This window comes from Aspergillus oryzae, chromosome 1, assembly GCF_000184455.2.
Source record: "Aspergillus oryzae RIB40 DNA, chromosome 1".
Taxonomy (NCBI): Eukaryota; Fungi; Ascomycota; class Eurotiomycetes; order Eurotiales; family Aspergillaceae; genus Aspergillus; species Aspergillus oryzae.
Genome location: NC_036435.1, coordinates 4,314,318 through 4,334,902, shown reverse-complemented (window position 1 = coordinate 4,334,902; position 20,585 = coordinate 4,314,318). Strand labels below are relative to the sequence as shown.

At 48.5% G+C, this 20,585-nt stretch overlaps 7 protein-coding genes across 7 annotated transcripts; 3 read left to right on the top strand and 4 right to left on the bottom strand.

Moving 5' to 3' along the window:
* Window positions 1-56: 56 nt before the first annotated feature.
* Window positions 57-1,238, top strand: AO090005000782 (uncharacterized protein; the record flags this gene model as incomplete). The annotated part of the gene is made up of 1 exon (XM_001817752.3): window positions 57-1,238. The coding sequence occupies one exon, from the start codon at window positions 57-59 to the stop codon at window positions 1,236-1,238; it is 1,182 nt and encodes a 393-aa protein (XP_001817804.1).
* Window positions 1,239-1,873: 635 nt separating this feature from the next.
* On the bottom strand, window positions 1,874-4,331 carry AO090005000783 (AFI1/MesA family protein; the record flags this gene model as incomplete). Its single annotated transcript, XM_001817753.1, has 3 exons — window positions 1,874-3,535; window positions 3,588-3,648; window positions 3,700-4,331. 3 exons carry the CDS (start codon window positions 4,329-4,331, stop codon window positions 1,874-1,876), a joined length of 2,355 nt encoding a protein of 784 aa, XP_001817805.1.
* Window positions 4,332-5,561: 1,230 nt separating this feature from the next.
* On the top strand, window positions 5,562-6,187 carry AO090005000784 (putative calmodulin; the record flags this gene model as incomplete). The annotated part of the gene is made up of 2 exons (XM_001817754.3): window positions 5,562-5,703; window positions 5,778-6,187. 2 exons carry the CDS (start codon window positions 5,562-5,564, stop codon window positions 6,185-6,187), a joined length of 552 nt encoding a protein of 183 aa, XP_001817806.3.
* A 627-nt stretch (window positions 6,188-6,814) lies between these two features.
* AO090005000785 (TBC domain-containing protein) lies at window positions 6,815-8,410 on the top strand (the record flags this gene model as incomplete). Its single annotated transcript, XM_001817755.3, has 3 exons — window positions 6,815-7,297; window positions 7,348-8,123; window positions 8,287-8,410. 3 exons carry the CDS (start codon window positions 6,815-6,817, stop codon window positions 8,408-8,410), a joined length of 1,383 nt encoding a protein of 460 aa, XP_001817807.3.
* Window positions 8,411-9,234: 824 nt separating this feature from the next.
* On the bottom strand, window positions 9,235-10,056 carry AO090005000786 (RNA recognition motif domain-containing protein; the record flags this gene model as incomplete). Its single annotated transcript, XM_023233941.1, has 1 exon — window positions 9,235-10,056. One exon carries the CDS (start codon window positions 10,054-10,056, stop codon window positions 9,235-9,237), a length of 822 nt encoding a protein of 273 aa, XP_023089099.1.
* Window positions 10,057-10,141: 85 nt separating this feature from the next.
* AO090005000787 (uncharacterized protein) lies at window positions 10,142-10,682 on the bottom strand (the record flags this gene model as incomplete). The annotated part of the gene is given in 3 exon segments (XM_023233940.1): window positions 10,142-10,257; window positions 10,399-10,503; window positions 10,517-10,682. 3 exon segments carry the CDS (start codon window positions 10,680-10,682, stop codon window positions 10,142-10,144), a joined length of 387 nt encoding a protein of 128 aa, XP_023089100.1.
* A 5,486-nt stretch (window positions 10,683-16,168) lies between these two features.
* Window positions 16,169-17,372, bottom strand: AO090005000788 (uncharacterized protein; the record flags this gene model as incomplete). The annotated part of the gene is made up of 4 exons (XM_023233939.1): window positions 16,169-16,384; window positions 16,430-16,457; window positions 17,201-17,276; window positions 17,339-17,372. 4 exons carry the CDS (start codon window positions 17,370-17,372, stop codon window positions 16,169-16,171), a joined length of 354 nt encoding a protein of 117 aa, XP_023089101.1.
* Between the last annotated feature and the right edge of the window lie 3,213 nt (window positions 17,373-20,585).

Below are 20,585 nucleotides of genomic sequence, written 5' to 3'. Positions count from 1 at the left end.
ACTCCTTTACATGCCCTTTTGCGGCAAGCCATTCGTTTACAACTTCTGCCATCGCAATGAAATTCCGATTAAATGCCATTGTCCGAGCGTCGGAAAGCCGAACTATGCAGATCAGCAATATGTGTCCTCGCCGACGGACGCAATTGCCCAGTCTTCGCCAATTACTTCTGACTGTCATTGCAGTCCCATCCGTTGTTGCATCCGTGATCCCATCCGCCGTCCGGACAGATTTAGATTCTACCAACGCTCTCGATCTCCCGCTTAGCGGCGAGATCGTCAGCGACGATCTTCAAGATGTATCTGATTCTCCACTCAAGGAACGTGCGGCATGGGACCCCGTCCAGCTAGACAGCAGTCCTGAAGAAGCAGACGCAACTCACTCGCCCATCCTCATCGCACTGGAGGAGAACTCGCAGACCAGCGAGAACAACGACAACAACTCCCAACCAGCACTATCCCAAAGATCGACAAGCAGCAGCAGCAGTAGCAGCAGTGAGACGCCAACGCCATTCGACACCAACCTCTCGACAAACTTCACGTCCGACAGCTGTCCGAAATTCTTCAAAAACTTTCTCTCGGACACCAAATTCACCAACTGCTACGCCATCTCCATGCTCCTCCGGGATTCCAGCTCCTTCTTCCAAACGCTCAAATCCGCCCCAGCAACCTCGCACCTCCTGGACCTCTCCTGCGCCGCCGACGTAGACCAATGCTCGTCCTTCATGACCGACCTCGCATCACGCATCACCAAATCCGACGCCTGCGGCAAGGACTACGACCTCGGCAACCCGGTCGTGACAGACGCCTACACGGACATGATCATCTACGAACCCATGTACCGCGCCTCGTGTCTCAAGAACCCCAGCACAGGCGACTACTGCTTCGTCGACGCCGCCACGAACAGCTCAAACCCCTCCGACTACGACGTCTACTTCATCCCCTACGGGAGCGCAATCACCAACGCCCCTTATCCCACCTGCAACAAATGCGTCCAGGCCTCCATGGATGTCTTCGGCGAATGGGCGCAGAAAAGCGGTCAGCCGCTTGCTCACTCGTATCTGCCTTCTGCGAGGTCTATTAATTCGAAGTGTGGGGTTAGCTTTGCGAATGCTAATATCACTGTTGCGGGTGATGGGGAGTCGTCGGCGGCGACGTGGTCGGGGCGTCGGCCGGATGGGTTTTTAATGGTGTGGGTTGTTGCTTTGAGTGTTGGGGTGAGTCTTTGGGGGTGGGTTTAGTTGTTCCCCTGCTTCTTTTCTTCTTCTTTTCTTTCGCTCCTTATTCGATCTTCTTGAGCTGTGGAGAAGTATATATTCCTCTCTTCTTTTACTTCGGACTCTCGTTCAGGTCACGGTTATGGGTTATGACAGCGGTTGCTTCTTTCTTTTATTCCCGCTTGGTTGGATATCTCTTTTCTAATGTTTATACCTGTATTTATTTGGTTTGTTCGAACCTATTACAATCATTACATATCATTTCTTCAGTCTACATCCCGATCTGTGTACTCAACCGTATGACTGAAAGGTGTAATATTTATGTATTAATATCGACACGGAATCAAACGTAAGACATCAAATATCATCCCAATCCTTCGTCATATGCTAATGTTATGTGCCTTGGGGCTCGTCAAGAGGTATATATCGAAAACAATCGAGTAAAACGTATCCAATAAATGACAAGAAGAAGTGGGGGCTATAAAACGGTCATAATCATGATGTATATCTTGGTAGATTTTCTGGTATCTTGGGTATAAGTGGTCAAGCAGTCAAGCGAAACGATCTAAAAGAGGCATATAAGAGACTTGGGAGGAGGGGTGAGGCATGAGACCCAGCTACCTCAACAATCGCATATTCGAAGAGGCAGCCACTGAGTTTCACCGTAGCCCGTCACCCATCGCCACCCCAACCAGACTCTGGGGTGCTCCGAATCCCATCTCTGGACCGGAAATGGGGCTCTGCGATGCGTCTCGCTCGCGCTTTACTCGGAAAAAGGCCAATTTTGCGAACCGGTTAAGTTGATTCCAAAAGTGTTGGCCAGCAGGGTGTTTACTGATCCGCTCCAAGAGGTCCACTGTCGCCTCGCGGACCGTCTGATCAGGGTGGAAGAGTCCCATGCTCAGATAAAAAAGGCCGGCTTGATTTTCCGGCGTGACCGTTAGTAGCTGGCAAATGCCAGCGTAGTCTTTGACAGCATAGGAAAAGGCTATATAAATAGCCCCCGCTTCAGGCGGAGACAGTTTTAAGGTCCGGAGCCGTTCATGGTGGTGGTGAAGGTCTGGTTTAATAATCGGCCGCGTAGGATAATAAATTGCAGCGATATCTTGGATGAAAGAGTAATACGAGCGCGTTGTCCGCCATCCTTCGATTCGGGAGACCGATGCCATCAGTTCGCGTTGTTTCGATATCTCGTCAGGCCAGACGTGGCCATGTCCTCGCAGTGTTGTAGGGTCTAAGGGGTCCGCTTGAACCCCGCTGGGGCTTTCCGGGGACAGCTCTTCATTGGGGCCGATGATATAGAGATTCGAGGCGCCATACACGGTTTCCTCGAAGGCAGAAGCAACGCGTGCGAACTTTAAAATGTAGGCACGCCATTTGGCTCGAATAGCATTTTCGCCATGGCGATTGGTAATGCTGCGCTGAACATCTTCCATAAATAGATTGTCTCCGGTAGGGTCAGAGTTTAAGTTCGAGGCGTGGAGATGGTTCAACGCGGCTTGTTGTTGAAAATACAAGAGTCCTTCGGTGATCGGTGCAGGCTCAACATGACTGCTGATTTTGATTCTGCCCGTAGGGAGATCGCAGAGCACATCCCACCACTCGGGATGATTGGCAAATGTGGGATTGGTCACACCGGCAATGAAGCCGGGAACCTTCAGGAGATCATCAATTTTGGTCAGATCTGTGTAAGGGAACGCATGTCTGGTGAATCCACGCAGGATCCCACCTGATGCGAGTGCGCAAGCGGCCAGCACTGCCTCTGCAACCTCTCCTGAAGGGCGATTATGGCCCAAAAACACCACACGTTTTTGGGTTAACATCGCGTTGACAAGAATTATGATGGGATGGGTATAGGGACCGCTGGTAGTAAGGTGAGGGTGAATTGGAAAGGGCTGGGGGGAAGTACTATGAGGGCCGGAGAAGGTTTGGATGAGTTTGATGAGAGAGAAATCTCCCACAACCTCAGGCCAGATCACCGTGGGTACCTTGACCGGAATAGGAATATCATTATAAACAATTTTGGACTCAAACTCATGAGTATCTCGTGGAAGCGTGTACTTAGCTGCCGGCTTCCTGGGTGAAGCTGGGGAGTCCGAGTCGGATGACTCTCCTTCACTCTCAATTCGCTGACGGATCATCTGCTCGAACTTTTCGATAAACATATCCTTGCAGTTGCTAGCCTGTAATATCTGTCGCTCCAAGAGAGACAGCTTGGGGAGCAAAGAAAGATCCATGGCATTCAAAGCATTGTACAACGAGGCTAGCGTTTCCAGATAAGGGTTCTTGAAATAGTCTTCTAGGGCTAGAAGAAGTAAGGGCTGTTGCCGTGTTAGTTCACAAGATCCGGCCTCCTGTCAGACGGTGACCTACCTTATAGATATGGAGGAACGAGTGGCGTGTACATATAGCCATGGCCTTCACAACCGCACCTCTGTGATTCGTTTAGTCGTGTTGTGCGTCGAGAAAGGACCAAGAGACATACCTTTTAACTGTATGGTCTTGCTTTGTATTTACAAGATTCAGAACATACATCAACGGCGGTCCCTCGCCACCCTCATCCTCATCATCACTGCTCTCCTCTTCCTTGCCAGACTCATCTTGATCCTCGTCACTGCCGCCAGTCCCATCGCCGCCATGGGATGCTTTGGACTTCTTTTTCTTCTTCTTTGCCCCCACTGAGTCGTCATCGTCCTGGTCGGCACTTGAGTCCTTGTGCAAGAAAAAGATTGTCCAATCCTGGCTTCGGACATGAGTTTGATCCGGGAGCATCAGTTCAGCCAACATGCTTTCGTCCCCGCTGATAGGGGCGGGGTACTGATGTTCCATGATGGGGCCCCGGTCAATGTGGAAGGAGGCAACAAGTATATATTCGACATGGCGCTCTGATGAATCACGAGGATATTGCGATTTACATTTCCGCGGTCTAAATGCAGGGGGAGCAGCGAGGTTCGGCTCATAACCACGCACGGATAAACCGGAGTTGCTCACGGATCGGTTGTGGACGAACGACGGGGAGGGAGATAACCGGGGTATGCCATTGCTTTTGGAAGAACTGGACGTCGGAAGCGAACGAGCAGCGTCATCGGATGGTCGATGAGGGAGTGTGAGGCTCATTTTCCTATTCAGGAGACAAAAATTTGGGAGGTATGTTTCGGATTAAATCGCGGGCAAATCAACGGGGCGTTTCTGGTGGCCAAGGCACAATGGAGACGAGCAACAAAGGAATAACCGCATGCTCCTCCGAATTAATTGATCAACAATGACTGGATCAATTACTCCAAGGAGACCGTCTGCGACTCGTAAGTCAAGCTGTCATGGTCAAATAAGGCCGGTTTCGCCACGCTGAAAAGATCCCGTCGGAAGATTAGTTGATTGATCGACCATGTAATTCATCCGATTCAGGGGGTAAAGGGGAAGTTTGGATAAAAAGAAGCCTTAGATTTGGAGATCCACAGCGGGGAAATTCCACGGAAACACCACAATCGCCATGATCGTAGACTCAATTGCGGATAGAATGGAAGGTCATGACGGGTCGCATGTCAATTGCTGTCCAAATCGTCAAGACTGACTCGGGTCTCACTTCTTAATTTTCCAGGAATGCCTCCATGCTGCTTCTACTCCGGATTAAGCTCCCCGCACGTGCCCATCGATCGGTCGGGCCGACTTGACGCCGATGTGTTTGTTTGCTTCAGCTTGTTTGGGTGCTTTACCCTTCTGGGAAACTTATTTAGCATTCCAGTTTATCGTCGATATCAATTGAATCTCTGATAAATCCCACCGCTGCCACCGACAGTTGAAGTACTCCCCCGCGCCTATCGCAACGGTCGCTATCTACTATTACACTTCTCTCGACACTACTGGTTGTTGGATTCGATAGTACATACATACATTCATACATACATACCCTTTTGCAAATTAACCTAATCATCCACCCTTGGGGGTACCTGCATCATGGTACGGATAATGTGTTTTCTCCCCCACAATTCCCCATTGCCAAGCTCACCATGGTGCGCCTAGGTCACCTCAAATACTCCCTTTAAACCGTCGCCGTTATCCTTCAGCTCTCCTCGTGCTTCTCCTTTCCGTCGTCCCTCTACGCCAAACTCTCCGCCCACAGGGATCCGTCCTACCACGCCGGGGAGTTCACCGAGCCGAGGATACACGCCGGTAGTGTCTCCAAGCAAACTTAATCAATCGTATACCGTCGAGCACGAAGATGCCTCACCAACCAGCAGAGATCGAATTCCGCAACCCCGATTTTCTCGAGAGTCCCCATCCGCATCGCCGACCAGAGAGGCCATTTCGCCGGATAGGTCACCGAGGGTGGGTGCCCGGCTGACGGGCATGACGGCGGGATCATCTGATGCAGCTTCAAAACTAGCGCCGGCGCAACTCCGAGAAATTAGAGAGGCTTTCCAGGTTCTCGACCGTGATAATGATGGATCGGTGAACAAGGATGATGTCGCAGATGTGCTTGTAAATGTCGGTATGTTGTCGAGGACACCTTCTCAAAACATGGATAACGAGGTAGGGAGGCACCAAGCTTACTGTGTTGAACAGGTCAAGACCCGTCTATGTTACACGACTTCTTCCCTCCGGGAAGCCCTGAAACCATCAACTTCCCCACATTTTTGAACATCTTGTCCAGCCTACTCGCTCCGTTATCTTCGCGCCAAGAACTAATGAATGCATTGGCCGCTTTTGATGAGGACGACAGCGGCCAGATCAACGTTGGGGAACTTCGCGACGCTCTTTTGCACACAGCTCCGGAAGACGGAGAGCTTCCGCTCACCGAACGAGAGATTAATGAAGTTCTGAATGGGTTTACCGGGCGCAGGGCTTTCGGAGGAAAGAGCAGTAAGGGTCCTGGCGGAGCGAAGCGAGGGGAGGTATTTAGATACCCGGACTTTGTCGATGGGGTCTTGGGAGGGACCCAGAATGGGCAAGCAAATGGACGGCAGGAAGCTTGACACTTGGATTTACCGTTCAATGACTGGATTCTGGCGTTAACGGATTTGACGACTATTGTTTACATATAGCTCTGGAAGCTTTATTCCGCATGTATCCATCTATTTCTAGTGCTTTTTAGGTGGGACGACCCTGGATATGACGCGACGGTGCTACATGAGACGTCTCAGAGTGGCAAATTAATGTGATCCTGTTTGTCCGAGAGATATAGGTATACGAGACTATTATAGCTACTACTACTAGTTGGTTTTATTTTATTTATTTTATTTTTTAATTTTATTTTAAGGGACGAGGCAGGTCACAATGGTTGTATAGTTGCGGGACTATTTGGTTGAAAGCTCCACTCAAACACCATAGCAACTGAACCAAACTCCGGGAAAAGTAACTTGATAAAATAATTCCATTCATTTTAAATTATTGCTTGCAGCGCGTCGCGTGTCCCCGCATTCCACCTTGCCCCCGTCAAGAAGGGAAAAAGAAAAAAAAAGAAAAAAGATCTTCGAAACTATACTAACAGATCTCATAGGGGGTTTTTAATTCATGGACCCTCCCCCCGGTCCGTTTTGACTTGGTTGTTCGTCTTCGTCAATCCACCAAGTAATAAAGATGCTTAGTACTTGTGACAAGCTATGAATTTCGCCGACCCGACAAAACGACAAGACCGACAGCAACCCAACATGGCCTCCCAACCCACTCAGGCTCAACTTAACCTGGCCGCTTTGGCGGGTTCACCATCGCCGCGAACGATGCGAAGTCTGCGCAAGATCCAGTCCCATCAACTTCTCTCGTCCTCTCAGCTCTCCCAACCCTCAAGCGCCCGTAGTTCCGCTGGACCTGAGGAGCTTTCTCAGCCAACTCAGCTAGATTCGCCGCTGCGCCTACGCACACATCGTCGAGCTCGATCGAATAGCGATGCCTCAACCCGCGAGCCTCCTGCCATCGGAACCCAGCGACGATCGGGAAGGAAAACTGGCTCGGGTTTTGGCATCAAGAGATCGGTCTTGGAGGCATTGTTACGGGATGGACCACAACAGGGAAATGTCCGCGAGGGTCTACAAGAGCTGAGATACTTGATTTTGTCCACGAGGGTAGAAGCGGATGCTGACGGCATGGTATGTTTTCTGTCGCCTGGAGCTAGAATAGCTACTAACCCTAATTCCAGTCATCGTATCGCGTGTATCTATGGTTGGCACTTCTGGATATACCCCCTGTTCCAACAGACGAATATCTCTCTCTCATCCACCGCGGCCGCTCACCAGCTTATACAAAAATTCGCAACGACACCTTCCGCACGCTAGCCACCGACCCCTTATTCAAACGCCGTGTCACGGAAGCAAGCCTCATCCGACTCCTCAACGCGGTAGCATGGAAAATTCACGACGCAAAGAACAAGAACAAGGCCAGAAAACCTCGTTTGTCAACGTCCCGCCGTCGAGAAATGGAGCTTCTCATCAACACGCCCCCTAGCATCGCAGAGGAAGAATCTAGCCCGGAAGTGACAACATCGAGCAACAGCCGCAGCAGCACCATCACTAGCGACTCGGCGATCTACGTACAAGGCATGAACGTCCTCTGCGCCCCTTTTCTCTACGCCGCGCGCAGTGAAGTGGAGGCCTTTGCTTTGTTCCACTCGTTCATCACCCGCGAATGTCCGGGCTATATTCGCGGCGCCATGGACGGGGTTCATCGCGGTCTCCGTCTAGTGGACCGATGTCTAGAGATCGTCGAACCTAAGCTCGCCTCATACCTCTTCTCAAAGGGTATGCAGGCAGAACTCTACGCGTTCCCATCCGTGTTGACCATGTGCGCCTGTACACCACCTTTGCCTGAGGTCCTCCATCTCTGGGACTTTTTATTCGCGTACGGCCCACATCTAAACATCCTATGCATTGTTGCCCAACTTATCCGAATGAGAGATACCATCCTCGAAAGCCCAAGGTACGTCACGTCTCAACCCTAGCAACAAAAAAAAGGAAAAAAGCAAAAAGAAAAATAGAACAATAAAAGAAAACAAATGTCAAAACAAGAAACCTGTCCCCCAAACTCCAGACCCATCACACATTGCCACCCAAATCCAGACCCATCTGACACATCACTCCAGTCCGAACAAGATTCTCCGATCCTTCCCACCCCTCGACGCCAAAGAAATCATCGCTTTAACCGTCCTGATCGTCCGGAAGATCCCCGAACCACTTTACGCTGAACTGATCGACCACGCCAAATAGATTGATTTCTTCTAGATAGGCGTGGCGTCAGCGAAGCCCTACCTTACGTGTATTATTTATGAATTTCCTATTCGGTTGGCCCAGAAGAGAAAAGAAACATTAATAACCTGTTTCCGGGGCCGCGGTGATGGCGTTATTTTTCTTTCCTGTTCTTCTTTTCTGATCTATTCCTTTTTACTATTTTTCTTTTCTTCTTTTTTTTCCCCCTATCTTTTTCTCATCTTTCTAATTTTCAAGCCTTATGAAGATGGCATTGTATTATGACAGTATGATAGTATGATGAGAAAGAATTTGTATTAGCTGTTAGATGAGTTATGAATGATGATTGCATTATCAATACCATATTCCGTATTCCTACTCCCCTAGCTGAATCATTATCTAATGCAGTGTTCGTCAGTAAGGGAGAACTAAATATAGATATATCTATTAAGTGATTAAGTGAATATAAAATAGTCCTCCATCTTTTATACTCAGCCACCCCCAACGCCCTCAACAAGAGGAGAGAAAAAAAAAAAAAAAAAAAAAAAAAAAAAGAAAAAAAGGAAAAAAGAAGTTAAATATAGTTAGTAGTACTCAGTATGCAAAAACCCCTACTATATGCCGACCCAACTTTTGCAAACGTGTAAAGCTAGATGATATATAAAACTGAACCTGAACTCACACCAACCCACCCATCCGCCCATCGTCCGTTCCATGGCTACTGAGCACGATTACCAATTCGATATATAGCAAGCCGGACCCACGCAGAAAGAAATAACAGTAATGGAAAGTGAAGGAAAATGAGAAGATCTGCAAAGAAGCACAGAATAGAATAAAATCAGGAATCAAGTAGTAATCTCCTTCCGACCGATCCCTGATCCGTTCACGACTAATGGTCCCGGCTGACATTTCGTCTGCGAGGCTTCTTCGGTGGTACTAGTAGGTTCTGACTTGGGTGATTCATCGGTTGGTAGTGTGGTGATGATAGTGTGCTCGGGAGTGTAGGTGGTAGAAGGAGGATGGGGCGCAGAGACGATAGTGACCGGCACAGTGGACGGGGAACTTAGGCGGTAGGAAGCAGCGTAGGGCACGGCGCGGTCGATCTTGACTCTGATCCTTGCGTTGAGGAAGATGGTGTTGTTGTAGCGGGCGATGGCGCGTTTGGCTTCTTCGGCGGTGCGGAAGGTGATGCGGGCAAAGCCCTTGCAGCGGGCTGTGGTGGGGTCGAGGGGCACTTCGCAGGATTCGATGGAGCCGGCGTCTTGGAGGTGGGAGTGTAGCTCGGATTGGGTGGTAGCTGGGCTGAGGTTTTGGATGAAAATTGTTCGGCGCGGGGGAGATCTGGGGTTGCCGTTGCTTTGCGGGGCGTAGATGGGGATTGGGGTGGGAGTGTAGGTGTAGGTGTAGGTGTAGCTTGGTTTATGGGGAGTTCTGCGCTGGGAGGCGTCCTGGAAGACGGGCATGGGGGAGACCGGGTATGGTGGATAGACGGTGAAGGTGAGGGGGTCGCAGTAGGAGGGTCGCTGAGCTGGTGAGGGGGGAATCCCCGACATGGGTTGCGAGAGCGGATCTGGGTAGATGGGGAAGAAGGACTGGTGTGGCAGTCCCATGACTGGGACATGTCCGTACTCCGGAGGAGGGTATGTTGGGCTGGTCCCGGCTATCATGGGTCTTGTGGGTATCAGTATGCAGCTTGGGATGCAGAATATGCGGGAAATGTATGTGTGGATGCGTGTGTGGGTGGGATGGGGCTTACTCCGGAGATATGGGAGATGGAGGCACGGCCATGTTCTGCGAGACTCTTGGGGGCGTCGAATACCCTGCAACGTAGTCCGACGGGATCACACAGTGTGGGCTCTTCGTTGGCCCTGCAATGGGTCGAGTGGGAGAGCTAGTCCGAGCCAGCGTAACGACTAAGCTCTGTCCTTCCCAGCCGTTGGTGGATAGTCTATCTGGGGACTTGTTAGTTGGGGCTTATGGCTTCCCTCGCTCTCGCATGGAATACGCACGATAAGTCCGCCATGCTTCATCTTCGTTTTTCACAATAATCTGGCCGAGTCCGGTGGGAAACCCGTGGTGATCATCGTATACCACGGCTTGTCGGATGTGCAAGGCTGTTTGGCGTACCAGATCCTTCAGTTCTTGCCAGCGACAGTGGGCTGGAATCTGTCTCTTCAGTAAGACAGCCATCTGGAAATCCGACCTGCCGCAAGACACTTACACCTTGGAGGAATAAAACGAACTCCTCATCTGACCCACGAGGTCTTGATCTTCCTTTCTGTGGATGAGGCATGGTGCAGCTGTGGATGGTGCTCTGAATCAAATTGCTCGTGGATGTCTGCGAAGGATAATGCGCGATATCCGAGAGTGCTTCAAGGCCGAACCAGGATTGACACAGGTTCTGTGGAGACGATGAATCCAAACAGAAACCCGTAAACAGTATGGGTGAACGTCTAGCGGAAATTGAACTGGTAGATCTAGAAGCGACGTGGCACGCACTCTCAACAAATTGACTGGCCACCAAGGATAGACCCAGATGTCATAAGGCGTCCTGATTACCTGACTCAAAGACTTTAGAATACGGTCGCTTGTTCGACAGTAAGTGTCCAGAGCGCGGGAGTGTATCGGAAATCCACGATCGAGATGGTAAATCCGTCTTTTAAACATGCAAGGATCGGACGGTCGAAAGAACGAAAAGGGAAAAGGAAAGCAAGAGGATTGGAACAGATCTGAATCGATCTATTCCGTACATTCAGGGTCCCACCAGGGAGATGGTGGGAAGCGATGGCAGCAGTAATCGCAATAGTGCAACGAGGCCAGACACGGACAAAGCCGCCGATGCATCGGCTGACGAATGGCAATGCGTGGCTCAGGCAGCGCAAGGGAAATGGGCTGAAAATGCCCCCGCGGTGGATTAGGAATTAATGTTGAGATATGTCAATTTGCCTCCAATCTGATGGATGCGATGGACGCGGATGCGCGGATCTGTTATATGTCATGCATCGGTTCCGGTGGGTAAGTGAGCTAAGAGCTATAGAAAGGTTGAAAAAGAAGAGGAAAGGGAAGAGAAGGGAGGGATAAAAGGAAGAAAATGAGGGAGTGAGGGAGAAAAGAAAAGAGAGCAGCTTACAAGATTTGCTTCTTTTTTTATTATTCACATTATTATTTCCCCCTTCGTCTTTTTGTACGGTATGAATACAATTGTTGCTGCTATGAATAGCGACTGAATCCCGAGACCTCCAAAGCCGTCATGACACACCTTCCGTCTCAGAAGATGAGAAAAGGAACACTCTCAGATCCTCGAGGGCACTATTCTTGGCAATACCATGTTACACCGCTAGATTTCAGGGCAGCCACAACAGGGGAACGATGGCGAAGCTGGAGAGCTCGCAAAAGAAGTGGAGCATCAGCCCTGCATTCGCAGAACGAATGAGAAGGCAACCCGGCTGAACGGCATCATTGTCCGTGGACTCGGAATCGCATTGTCAGTGAGAAGTTGCAGTGTTGAATAATCGATCATGGATCGGGTTAGACTGGGATCCTGGTCATCGATAGCTGTCCCATTAGTGAAGATCTGCTGAGGGAGGAATTCGCAGGAATTCAGGGCGAGAGACACAATCACAAAGAAAGCACAGAAGACGGGCAACGGTGATTGGAAGAGATCGAAATGCATCCCAGAGTTTACGGCCAGCATTGCTTTTTGCTTGTCTTCTGATTTGGCACTTAGTTCAGAGATCAACAGCATTGGTCAAAGACGATGGGGACCCCGAGATGATGCATCATCTTTTTCTGATAAGCCGCACTCTTGTCCGACGTGACACTCCCTAAACCAAGAAATTAGTACCTGAGCTATAACATGTCTCTTTTCTTGTTGACATTAAAATTTTAGAGTCCTGTCCTGTCAGATCCATCGACGCGTGGAATTGAATCTGGTTGAGAAAAGAGTCTCAATCGCTCCCTTGATGAATAGTGTTCCGATTCGGCGCTGATCCCTGACCACGTCCGCATATGAGGCATCCATTAAATACTCGACACCGTCCAGTCGTGATCGATGTCTGCAGATTAGGCGGGCAATGGCTGGTCACCGCCAGTACGACAATATGTCAGGACGCGATACAGGGAGTAAGGTGGTTGATCATACCGACGTTCTGGAGACCACAACGCTGCGCCCTAGCGACAGAGGGCAAAGGGCTGAGCGACAGAAGATAAGACGATCTGACCCGTAAAGTCCAGATGAAAGTGGTTGTTCAATACTCTGACTAAACCTTTTTTTCCTTTTTTTTTTTTTTTTTTTTTTTTTTCCCTTGGTGTCCCACCCCTGTCACTCTTTCAATGAAATAGAATATTCTCCGTCTCTAGAAAAAAGCGTACGAGTCAGCAACGGAACGAGTGTCCATCTCAATCGAAAAACAGCGGCATTCACTAAAAATCAATAGTCCGACGATCGATCGATAGCCAACCACCATCGTCTACCCGGTACCGTGGTTCTGGTATGATCTTCCACTAGCGACTATTGCTTCAACTGGAGACTGGCGATGGAGTACAATCATCGTACATCCCGTAGTGTTTTCCGCCAAATACCCACGTCTCGTAATGCCGGACACTGAGTCATGTCCATGTTCCCATCAGTCGCGTGGATCTCGTGTAATGAAAGCCACTAGTCGACAATAGACTTTCGGCAGGCCAGTACCGGAGGTTTTGCTTTTGCCCTCTGAGCCTGCTGACTGGTTTGGGAGTTACTACCGACCGCCTTTGTCTGCCCGGTTGTTCTGGAATGTGTCTAGAATTTAGGGATGCTTCTACTCTTCTTTAGGAGTAGATATTAGTCTCATTCACCTCCTTGATCCTCTGTCGAGGGACACCGCTTCATAGCACCGATGCTCGGTTCCGAAGTCCTCTCTCTTCCTCGTGCGGTAGAAGCTTTTGATCACCCAAGCAAGGACAGAAAGCTATCTGAATTCACTCACCGTGTCCATGGAAAAGTATCCCGGGGATGGAGAGCAGACCCATGGAATTCTCAGAGCGTAAAGGTTAGTGTCAACTGTCATTGTTTGATCCATCCACCGGAACCTCAACTCAAGAAACTATCCATGATTTCACCATTACTTCAACGAAAGTAGAGTGAGTTACTTTTCTCCGGGGCGTTGGGTAGCAATCAATCACCCATCGATTTGCCTGAGGATGGTTGGCAAACGGGCAACACCAGACGTAAAACCCAATAGGGGCCTACACTGGGCATCATCAACTCATTGACCCCGTGACAATGATCACTAGATATCTTCAAGCCCTTACAACGAAAACTCTCTTATCCCCCTGACTCCACGACTAGTATCTACTACCTCCAGAGAACAACCCCCCGTACGGATTACACCAACAGTCAGAATATCCAAACCATCTGAAACTCCAACCCGCCACCGGGCAAAAGTAAATCAGTGGAGCCCTACCAACCACTAAAACGTCTGAAACAAATCCTACTGGGCTCAAAAACGGAGAAGTCCGGCCACTCTCATACCAGCTGAAATGAATCCCAAGAGAAACTCGACCCACTGATCAACTAGGGCTCTCCACAGTAACCGAAACGCTACATGGCTGTAAAGGGGGTGGAGTCAGAGTGGGTTCGTTTTCGTTTTTTTTCTTCTCCTGCGCCACAACTCGCGTGGTTGCCTACAGGGCATTAGACTGTACCACATTTTTGTTTCTGGTTCTCGTGGGGGAAAAAAAGTGAAGAATGTGTCTAGTAGGTATAGTACTACATACACTATGTCTGGTGCTAAATTGGTTAGTTTGGGATTGAGATTGATTGTCATTATTTGAATTAGTTTTTTTTATTGTGTATTTTTTGGAGAACGGCGAATAGAAGAAAAGGGGGCGCTTCGCGCGCCTGGAAATACATTCTTTACTTACCTACTAAGTTAGTAGTACCATACTAGTGAGTTAAGTACTCTGTATACCGAAGGGACCTGGACGCGATCTGAGCCCTCGGTAATCGCAGTGGCAGACAGTCCCATTCCCCGAGCATTGTCTTTTTGCCCCAGGAAGTAAGGGGGAGGGGTAAATAAGGTAGATCGCCCTTGTTGAGGGGTATGTATGTATGTATGTCGATACATACGAAACGAGCTTAGGAAGTTTGTGTGTTTGTCTGGTTTAGTTTCTTCAACATCCCGTCTGGGTAAATACGCGGCCGATCTGGACCCATTACTGGATCAGGAAGTTGAGATCCCAAATCGAGAGGGGGATGTTCTGAGTTCAAGCTGGTAGCTCTTGTGTGATGGGTTGGTGGATTTATGGTTCGCATGGCTGGTGGGTGGTCTGGGCGTAGGATCTACAAGGTAATTTGCATTGTTCCGGCACTCTTAGAGTGTGGCGCCGAACGGTCGTGAAATTGCACCAGGGGGGGGGGGGGGGGGATGTATGACATGCATAGGGGTTTCATGAGGCGATAGGAGGTTGATTTCTTGCATGGATGGTAAGGATCTACTTGCTCGGTGTCAGTCCTGACAGCTGGTGTTGTTGCCGATGACGCCATGTTGGGCCTTGCGGGGAGACTGGCATGTTCATCGTCAATGAGTTTGTTCTCTATGCAATGGCGATCATCCCGGGGTTATTGGGTTTAATTGTGATAGGCAGGGCGCATTGGTATGTCGGCACAGGTATGGCAAGTATGCCAGCCGCCCCTTTTCTATATCTGCTAGAGTGCCACAGTGGGGGAAAAAATTATGTTGTAGATCAATTGAATGAGTTCGATATTGTATTGTAAGCACGTTGCTTACGTGGATCTAATATGACAAAAGAGTCTTAATCGCTAATGGTTCGACATAAAGTGGGTATTGAGCGGAAAAGAAACAATTAGACATAGTGAAACATATGAAAGAAAAGGAATCCTGGAACTCTATTCAGGATCCTACATGCCGTGCGAAGGAAACAACACACAAAGAGGAAACAGCTTAGTTCCTTGTAAGATATGCAATACAAAGTGAATGGCACATATGCAGGGTATCGTAGATTTCCATCGAGCTATGGAATAAATGTAGCTTCATCGAGGGGTAGGACGCAGCTCGGAGTTATCGAGCATGGTAGACGGCATTGTTCGTTGTAGATGCCGAACCTCCCGAGCCTGACTATTGTCCTTCGCCGCACATTGATCCCGTGGGAGTGAAAAATTATTCCTTTGTCCCCCATCTGGTCCACCGTACCTTCTCCGTTGCGCGCGGTGAGTCATTGTTCCCTCGGGTATTGTTGAGAGAAGTGTGGCGTTGATAAAGCCCATTCGACCTAAACGACTGAATCGTAGTCCGTAGTCCGTAGCCCTTATCATTTGCTCGAAGGGTGTGAGAGAAGCCGTGCCAGCACAGAACAGTTCTCGGATAAGTCGTCTGAGCGAATGGTCGAAGTAGAAAACAACAAAAACTGGAGAACCAACATGCTGATCCTGCCTACTCCCTAGAGACGGCGGTGGGTAGCAGGAGAGCTAGAAGGCACGACGAAAAATGCGTTCGTAACGATGTCGTTTCTCTTTTCTTGTTCCGTTGCGCGAATTGCAAGAGGCGATTGCTTCATCGGATAAAGCCGACCATGGACGCACAGCGGCTGCAGTAGTATGAATTCATGCCGAAGCGCACAACGCCGGGGGAGGAGTCATTTTCAAGGCTCATGGAGCGCTGACATCTCGAGCAGCGGACAATGTCGAAGTTCATGGCACCAGCCTCTTTCGTTGTGTGGGAAACGCCCTTTGCGCCGCCGGAAGGTTGCGGTTGAACCTGTACCGAGGGCGAACTCATTTTAGGAATGCCGATCAATGCGGGCGCGGTAGAAATGGACGGTATGAGCGACGACGTTGTGGGGGTTTGCAAGGTACGCGGGAGTAGTAGCACAGATTCGTTCGAATAGTTGTGTCAACCAGAAAAAGGTTGTAGGCTTCGGAGAGAGGGAGGAGTAAAAGGGTGAGAGCGTGGTTGTTGGGCGAAAATTGCTTGAAGAGAAAATAATAAAACGAGGCTGAGTCAATGCGTAACGAAGTAAAGAATAAAATAATAAATTCACGGAATGACGGAAATGTTTCTTTCTTGTTCTGCGGACGTAATTTCCACTAGATTCCCAGGCAGACGAGAATCAACCACGTGGGACAGGGTTCGTGTCAAGAAAGTCGAACGGACAAGTCGGCATTCAAAGTTTGGGGGAGGCAGAAGAATCGTGAGAAGTGACTAGAATAAAAACATTCGAACTGGGCTGGACTGGAAGTATCGAAATATCTATACCACCAGCCAAGGGCAAGTTTGAAGGGTCAGATCGATCCACTTTCTTCTCCCTGTTTAGGACCGGCGTCTTTTTAGTTTGAAAGCGAAAATAGTTTTTTTAGGGCCCGAAAGAGGGAGGAGGGAAAAACAAAACAAAATAAAATAAAATAAAAAATTAAAAAATTGGATTAATTGGAAATTTGAAAAAAAAAAAAAAAAAAAAAAAATAATAAAATCTCAGTGAATCAGGAGACTGCAAAACTGGAGATGCAGTTATGGAGCCCGGAGGAGACAAGCGCTTTTTTAGAATGGAGCAAATATTAACCACCATCAATACCAGTCTCGATACTCGTGAGTTATTCGAGTAAACTAGGAGAACAGGGCGGAATGTGGGTTCAGTTTCAAGGTCAATCCCAGGCTGTCAACCATGGGGTAAGAAAATGATCCTCCATAGAGACAGTTGGGAGAGTGTGATTGTTTTCGTTGATTCTAGGTAGTATGTACGATGCCGACCGTAGGGCGGAGCAGTAAAGTATTATAGTCGAGGTTGCTTACTCTCGAGGTACGGAGTACATACGGCTGTACCTCAGGCAGTCTTTCTAATTCTAATGATTTGAGTTTCGGGTTTTGAATGAATGTACTGAACATCAAGTCTGTTTGGTCGATCAATGTATGGACGAATTACCCCATCGGTAAAAGCATGTTTTTACCTTACAAGGTGACGGGTCGGTGGGAAATCCTGAGTGCATTTTCGGACTGCAGAAACTCCCTATAAGAAACAGTCGTCGATAGATTGGCTTAACCCTACTAATGGACAATCTCCCCCCAATTAGGAGGGTTTCTTGCATAGGTCGTGTCGTCATGACCGATCGTCTGGTTGACGGATTCAACTTTCTGGGGCGATCGCCGCAGTGGTTCGCCCTCGTCTCCTCTCAGGCACGCTCATGGTCCCATTTGCACAACTTCCCCTCCAACGAATTACGAATACCCCTGCTCAGCGGGATTGAAGGACTAGGTTTTGGTCGGTTTAGGCTTTCTTATTTTTTTACTCTTTTGTGACTGTTATTCTAAGACCTTTCCCTCGTATCTGAACGGTTGCTCTGAGTCCCATCTATCGGTCTAGTCCGTTCTTGGCTGTGAAGGCCAAGAATGGACGGTACTATTGGATACCAAAGCCAAAAAATCCGATAGCCTGGCGGAGCATGTGGCTTTCGCAAACGATGAGTGGTTGCCTGTCAATGCTATCTTAATGAAGTTATCGTTTTGAGTCAAAACTGTTGCCCGTTAACAGTCGCCGATCTCACCACCTTCGGTCGAGGCTGGTCGGACTGGGCGATTTCCATGGTCACCGTGCGGCTGATGCCAGAACGATGCCTGGAACAGGGGATATGATTGGGTGATCGGGGACGGATATATCATCATGAGTAGAACATCTCCGATGTACTACTATACAACAGGTACGAGGTCTTGCCTCTTTGTCGAAAAATGAATCAAATATACAATTGACTGAATGAAAACGATTATGATGTTATCTGTTATCTCCGTTATCATCAAGGTACAGTACGTACATACAAGAAAATCACATGCCTTGGCAGTAAGGAATGAAACGTATTTGTATGGTGGATGTTCCTTCCAGCCTCGTGGGTATCTTTGAGGGAACTGCGGCTGTGCAGCATATCCCGTGAGGCGGTTACCGTCTCCACTGCCGTCGTTTCAGAATTTAAGTCTGTCTGGGTCGCACGAACGAGACATGAAGGAATGTACGCTTATCCTTCTCCCCTGAGTGGACAATGACTAGAGAGTTATGATGCTATCGATTGACAGGCCTACATCTATCGTAATTGTTAACATCATCGAGCACCTTTGCCTCTGGAGTCCGGTATCACGCAACATTCCCTGATTGCGTGCAAGCAGTAAACTCGACATATCGACGTCAACCAGCTTATCAACCTAACGTAACTAGACTCTGTGACAAAACTTACCAATTACCGTTCCTTTTCAGGCTCTTTGCTGGCAGCTGCACCCCAGGATTGGGCGATGGCTGGTGTGATTTTTTTGCGCTCACGCATATGTTATGTATGTATAGAGTGCATACTACTAGTACATTCCAGCTGTCGTCGCGCCTTGATCGCTTGAAAGAGTTAGTTAACTGCAGGCTTGTTCCCCCCCGAGGAAAGGCGGCCGAGCGTGCCGTAGTAGGACTACTATCTAGGTAAAACGTATGTGCATCCATACAGACATCCTGTGCCCTGCAATTGGCAACACATACACGGACACGACACCCCGGAGTACTGTGTCCCTTTCTGAGGCATTTTCAGACAGTTATCTCCGACGGCTGCAGTATCCATTTTCGTTTCTTTTTCTTGTAAAGTAAACAATGGTTATTTTGCATATTATTGAAACGCCCCTTAATCTTTTTCAGGACATAGCTCCCTCCACACATGCACCTCGAAAACGACGTCACTGCATTCCCCGCTCCATGGCAGATACTTAGGGAATAGAGCTGGAGACGCTCGTCCGTTACTTTGTTAGGTTATATTAAATATACCTAGACTCTACAACGTTAACCTTTTCTAGGACAAAAAAGAAAGGAAACATTGAAATTGAAAACAGGTGTGGTAAAAAGAAACTAGCCCTATTATTCTCTTTAATCCTTTAACTACGATTATTCGTGAGTATTTAAGTACTCCGTACTCCGTACAGCGCTCCCGAAAGCATCATAACCCCTCCATGCCCATGCCACCTCATAACCAGCTGCAATGCACTGTTCCTGGTGTCGGAGGGGAACAAAATGTTCGTTCATCGCACTGACATCACATCTCGGATGCTTAAAGCACAGACACCCGGGAATCTATGCATGTTTCCTCATTTGTGTCCATTCGGGCGCTGCGACGGAACATGTACACGCATGGTGACTCCGCACATTCAATACTGTCTGAACGTTCTCACGATCACCTCTTTTTTTTTTCCTCTTGTTTTTTTCTCTTTTCTCTTTAACTTCATTTTTACTACTATCTTATCGTAACTGGTAACCTTTTTTTTTTTACAAAAAAAGAAGGGAATATGCGTCTCGTCACCTGAATTAACATCCGTCCTGTGTGACTGAAGACATGTACTTTACATCTCGACTGGTCAATAATCGATCACCAGACGCAGCGGGCACCGCAAGAAGTAGGACTTGTCGCTTCTGGCGCCTGCACAATGTTGTAATAACGCGTGGGCATGCGGACCGCTCCTAAATTGGCGGCAATGCATGAGGCCGAAATAGTCAATTCGAAGACTCCTTCGTTCCAGCTAGCTTGTATTTGATGGGATGGGCAAGCCATCCATCAAATACCATACCATACCTACATCGGACAAGGTCGATCGAGTTGCCGAGGGACTGGGTTGCATTTTCCCTGATTCATAGCAGTAGCTCCTGCGAGAGGACATTACACTGACATCATTGTCTATGTTTTCCCCCGTGTGGTGGTCGGACAGGGGTGGTTGATCGATGATTGCTGATAGATCTTCCAGCTCTTTTCCGGATTGGATGAGGGGGATCCATCGTACAAAATCTCGCAATCTCCTCGCTCAGAGTTGCTAAGGAAGTTGTGATTAAACTAAAAATCTAGGGACAGAGAATAGATCTGCTTGAGAAAAAGTTCAACTGTAGTTTGTTCCTGTCGTCGCTCTGTTTTTTTTTTCCCTTGTGTTCAAAATGACCAACGACGACGTCATGGGAGACTGACGGGGTTCCACCAACAGTTCTGTCATATCAATCATTATGTTGATGCTTTTTCTACCCTATCTCTATTGTAGCCATGTTTCTGGCTTCCCCCTCGCTATCTCCAGAGGGAGAGAATATGGTATCAATACATATAGAAAAAAGAAAAGAAAGAAAATGTCCCGAATGATTGATCTCTAGGACTGATTGTGGTTCAATTGCTTCCGGCAGGCACGGGACAGGGTAAGGTAATGAT